General features: G+C 34.2%; 1 protein-coding gene across 1 annotated transcript; it reads left to right on the top strand.

The window, feature by feature from the left end:
* Window positions 1-228: 228 nt before the first annotated feature.
* COL2 (CONSTANS-like 2) lies at window positions 229-3906 on the top strand. Its single transcript, XM_085722648.1, has 2 exons — window positions 229-1191; window positions 3103-3906. Exons 1-2 carry the CDS (start codon window positions 331-333, stop codon window positions 3445-3447), a joined length of 1206 nt encoding a protein of 401 aa, XP_085578774.1. The 5' UTR covers window positions 229-330; the 3' UTR covers window positions 3448-3906.
* The last annotated feature ends 1861 nt before the right edge of the window (window positions 3907-5767 follow it).

Here is a 5767-nt window from a genome sequence, read left to right as displayed (position 1 = left end):
TTTGAAGATATAAATATACCATTATTAGTCGTAGTTTTACTTCTTGTACTCATGATTGTTAAGTATATTAAAAATTTACAATCTCAATCCTCTGACCCAAAACTTGGCCCTACCACAAAGCATAGCCACCCACAAGATAGATAATGTCACAACTTTCCCACACCACTAGTTTTCTGCCACGTGTCATACACAGATTCTCTTTATACTCCCAACACCACCAAAAACAGCAAGAACAATCACTGCAAATACAAACTTCACCTATTTGAACTTCCTTAACACTGTCTGTCCAAAATTGACAAACAAACCATTCATCACTCCCCCTCTCCACAAATGTTGGAGCAAGATTTCCTCACCACCACCTCAGCCACAGCCACCATAAGGTCTGCGGCAACGTGGGCACGAGCATGTGACACGTGCCGCTCGGCCCCATGCGCGGTTTTCTGCCGCGCAGACTCGGCATATTTATGTGCTGCGTGTGATGCACGCATCCACGCGGCAAACCGTGTAGCCTCGAGGCACGAACGCGTCTGGGTCTGTGAGGCCTGCGAGCGTGCCCCGGCGGCTTTTCTTTGTAAAGCTGATGCTGCTTCTCTTTGCTCCACTTGTGATGCTGATATCCACTCTGCTAACCCTCTTGCAAGCCGCCATCAACGTGTCCCGATTCTTCCAATTTCCGGTTACCTTTACGGTCCTCCGGCCACCCTTTTAGGTGCCGAAGATGAAGGCTTTGTCGGCGGTGGTTGTGGTGGCGGCTGTGAGGTGGAAGAAGAGGAGGATGAAGGTGTTGATCATGATATGGAAGATGAAAATGAAGCTGCTTCATGGCTTTTGTTGAATCCTCTAAAGAACATCAATAACAATAGTAACAACAATAACAACAACATTAGCAATGGTCATAATCAAGAGGGTAATAATGGATTTTTGTTTAGTGGAGAAGTTGATGAGTACTTGGACCTTGTTGATTGCAATTCTTGTGGTGGTGATGAAAACACTTTCAATACCAATAATACTCATCATGATGAGTATAGTCAACAACAACAACAAGATCATTATGGTGTTCCTCAAAAAAGCTATGTGGGTGATAGTGTTGTTCCTGTTCAACAACAGCAGGTACAGAATTTTCAACTTGGGTTGGAGTTTGAGTCTTCCAAAGCTGGATTCAGTTACAATGGTGGTTCTATTAGTCAAAGTGTAAGATTTTTCAATTCATTTTTTTTTTCTTGTGTGTTTTTATTTGACTCATTGATTATTGTTTTCTTGTTTTGTTTGCAATTGTTTGGAAAGGGTTGAAATTGGTGGCACTTGTTGAAAATTCATTTGTATTTATGTGAATCTCAAATTAATCCAATTCAAGATCTTGAGCCTCTTGAATTGGTATTGAGGAAGGGTGAAATTATTATTACTTAAAAGTGAAAGTAATTGTCATTTTACAACTGTCTCCGACATGATTTGAAATTTGTCCTTTTAGATTATAATTTATAGGCTTAATTGCAGTTTTAGCCCCCTAACTTTCCCAAAGTTGTGATTTTGGCCCCTTAAGAAAAAAATTACAAAACCTCCCATAAGTTTTACAACTGTAGCAGTTTTGGCCCCCAAGGCAAAAAAAAAAAATAAAAAAAAAGACATGTGGCACCTCACTTAGGGTGCCACGTCAGCGTAGACCGAGTCAAAATTGGCCTTGGGGCCAAGACTGCCACAGTTGCAAAACTTAGGGGGCGGTTTTGTAGTTTTTTTGGGGGCCAAAATCGCAAATTTGGAAAAGTTAGATGCTAAAACTGCAATTAAGCCTAATTTATAATATCAAACTCTTACTACTAAAGTGGACAAATCGGTATTTTTGGTGTAAACCTGGTGGAGACTAATCCATCGAACCTTATGAATTTTAATGCTGATATATGTCCAAAGTTAGATTCGAACCCAGAACCTTGGTTTGAAAATCGGTATTTGATATTGACACTTTTGTGAATTTGAATTTGATATGCTTTGTGGTATATATATTTTGAAATAGCAATTTCTTTGACCTTTCCACATGACTGACATGCTGTTTTTGCCATAGTTGGACTCAAAAGTTGTTAATTTGCATTTGGACTGATTTATCTCTGCATAATCTGTTTTCTAGACTAGTTGTTTGCCATTTTCAACAATTTCATAAAAACATGGTGTTTTTTTAATTCTTTTTGCAACTTTTAAACTCTCTTTAACTATGAAACACGAAACACTCTTCGGATTAGGCGTGTCTTGGTGTCCGACAGATCTCGTGTCTGACACCGATTCATATAATTACACTGAATTATGTGATTTTTTCAAATTATTAACGGTGTCGGCGTGTCAGTGTTCGAGTTCTATCTGGTTTCCATGTCCGTATAACTCTTTACCCTTTTTTCTTTACACTTTTTTCTTTAGTGGAAGGAATCTAAGGACCAAGTATCATGCTTTCTTGCTAGGAAACGGTTCTAAGTTTGTTTTTCTCCAATATACATAATAAATTTTTTGCTTTGCTTTTTAATTTTCCAAGTATCAATTTTCTAGAATATTCTTGAAGCCATTTACTAGTACGGAACAACAAGTACAAGTAGTGTTGAAGGCTTTTCATTTAGATTCTCATATGTTTTCTAGCTCAACTAGTGATTACAAATATTGAAATATTTATCTTTAAGGGAAATATTCTTCAATTTTCCACCTCCAGAATCTAATTCCCCCAAAATTGACTTCTGTAGATTCTAGTAACTGAAACATGTTAGATTCTGACTCAGAGTTTACTGATAAGTGGACAAGTCACTTGTTCAGGTCTAATATTGTAAATTGGATCGCAATATTTAAACAAAGGTTACATTTAGAGATATACTACAGTCACTTTGCAATAGGAGACGCAGACACAATTAGTCGAACTCTAAACAAATATGATGTGTTCTATGCGTTTTTCAATTTTTTTTACTTTTAAACCAAGATTTATGTTCTTACCGATAAGAATGACAATTATTGGTCTAATCAGTTTCAATTAGTGCTACATGGAAAAATTATATTGAATTTTAGTTTCACAAACCTTTGATATCTCCTACTTTTTTTATCACTAATATTTGTTTCATTTTCTTTTCTTATCAGGTTTCAGTTTCATCAATGGATGTTGGTGTTGTACCAGAATCAACCATGACCTATTCAAGACCTCCAAAAGGAACAATTGACCTATTTTCAGGTCCTTCTATTCAAATGTCTTCCCATTTCTCTCCAATGGATAGAGAAGCAAGAGTCCTAAGGTACAGAGAGAAAAAGAAGACAAGAAAATTTGAGAAAACAATTAGGTATGCTTCAAGGAAAGCCTATGCTGAAACTCGGCCGCGTATAAAAGGTCGATTCGCGAAGAGAACAGATGTAGAAGCTGAAGTTGATCAAATGTTTTCCACATCACTAATTACAGAAGTTGGATATGGAATTGTTCCCTCTTTCTGAAATGATGTTAAACAAAATGGCCAGAGAACTAAGTGCATGTTTGAATTGATGGTGAGTTTGACAAAATCACCTCGTGTCACCGTCATTTTTCTAAAAGCTACACTTTGGAGCTTCAACCAAATTACTGTAATTTCGTCAAACGGGCCGTGCTTTCAAATATACACTAAGGAGAAGGTTGAGAAACATGACCAACAGAAAATTGCAACCATTTATCTTTTACTATTACCAAGTCTTTCTACTAATACTGTATTTTTTATATAATATTATTATTTGCAGTTGCACTAATTAGATATATGCTTTATTATCTTGTTTGTTGTCTTTTGAATGCGACTGTTATTTGTAAATACAGTCTTTATTTATTAAATTATAGTAAACATGTCTTTTGAAAAAATTGTAATTTTTCTCAATTTGTATTGTGGTGTGTAATTTCTAGAATAAATATATTGACACAATATAAAAGGATAATGGCCATCATATAGCTTTTGTATTTTATCCATGAGTGTATTACTTTGGTGATCTCTTCTGTGCACAATCATTAACTAACTTTGAGGGACCAAATTGACTTTTAAAATTTATATAACTATATTAAAAATCATACATTCTCTCCGTTCTTTTTAAGAGTGGTTTTGTAGTTTGTTTTACACGTATCAAGATAACTAATAAATATCTTTATTTTTGATATCATTATTTATATTTTACCTACATTATCCTTAATTATGCATGATCTATTCCATCTATTTCTTTATTTGTAAAAAATAGCTAAAGGGTGTCTCGTGAGTGGAACTCAATTGGTAGCTACCAAAGACATTATTTGCATAGGTCGGAGTTCGTACTCTGGACTTTCCACATTTAAAAAGTGTGTGAATCTAGTCGGTAGACTACTTGACAAAAAAAAAATATAAAGAGCTAAAGGTATTATTGATGAATCAATAATTAATGTTGCAATGAATTTTGAAAACGACACATAAATAACCAAATTTTCGTTCAAATGTAACACTTAAAATGTAACGGAGGGAGTATATGACAATACACATGTTTCTCTCCACTCTCCAAAACTCCGGTTTTGAACTGTTGAATTGAAGATGCTTCATGTACAAGGAACGTCACATATTTCCATAAACTCCTCAAACCTAGAAATTTATACAATTTGCATTCAAGTGATTGGGTTGACCAACGATTGAAGAGTAAATTAGCATTTTGGTGCTTGAAATTGTTAAAAGTCGATCAATTTAGTTTCTCAAATTTACAAAATAGCAATTTAGTCTTTTGAATTGAAGAACATCATGCAATTAGGTCCCTCAATCAAAAATATATTTTTGATTAACGTCCATCAAAATCAATGAAAGACATGCATGCTGACTTGAATAGTCTCATGCATGTTGTATTAAGATAAACATAAAACCTTTAAAGTTAAGTGACTAAATTGATCGATCTTTATAAATTTAATTACGAATATTGATTTACTTGTGGATCGAAATATGGTTGATAAACAAACAGAACCTGATTTGACTATGTATGAACAAATGTTCAAAACAAAATCAATAGGATAGAAAATTGAATTAATAAATCATACCTATAATTCCTTAATCATTTCTTTGCTTTTATAACAAGACCAATTGCCAAAGCATATTAATCACATCTATGTGTCTTCTATTTCTCTTTATTTTGTATTTTCACCCTCATTCCTCTTCTTAAAATGGACCTACATCATCCAAAGATTATGAGAGCATTTGTCATATTCTAAAAGAGGAATAGAGTTTTTTATAAATGATTTTTCTCATGGCCATATCTTCCATAATACTTTTTTTATATTTTGAAAAGTTATGCACATGCAATGATGGATTTACCACATACACAATGTATGAACATACTTTTGAAACTTTAGCTTTAACCTGATTCATGATTAATCATTTTAGTTGACATATGATTGGATTGGGATAAAGGAAAAGAAAGTAAAGAAACAAATAAAGGATGATGCTCAATTATATCATGCATATATGCTTTAAATATCATCTGAAATGAATTACAAAACCCATGTAATACAAGACTTACTTTCAATGTGATGTGAGTTATAATAGAGGAATCAAATATGACCCTCACCAATAGGTGAAAATGTGATGTTTTGTCCCCTTCCTAATTGGTATATATTATTTTATACTGCAAACACGGAGTGCTATAGAAAAGCTCCCTTGCACTTTTTGCCATCTGGAAATGAATCTATGGCAGAGTGATCCATGACCATGATTTTGTAATTTAAGTGTGAGTGATTAGTTTCGTAACAGATAAAATGGGCAAATGAAGGATATAAAAGAGATGTGAT

The sequence above is a fragment of the Medicago sativa genome, chromosome 7 (genome assembly GCF_051527215.1).
Source record: "Medicago sativa cultivar Bolivia chromosome 7, Bolivia_mono, whole genome shotgun sequence".
Taxonomy (NCBI): domain Eukaryota; kingdom Viridiplantae; phylum Streptophyta; class Magnoliopsida; order Fabales; family Fabaceae; genus Medicago; species Medicago sativa.
Note: the sequence above shows the minus strand (reverse complement) of the source record. Positions and strands in the feature narration are given on the sequence as shown.

Coding starts and splice junctions, on each gene's coding strand:
- COL2 (XM_085722648.1), top strand. CDS start 331: ATGTTGGAGCAAGATTTCCTCACCACCACCTCAGCCACAGCCACCATA. Junction 1,192..3,102: donor GTGGTTCTATTAGTCAAAGT/GTAAGATTTTTC, acceptor TTTTCTTATCAG/GTTTCAGTTTCATCAATGGA.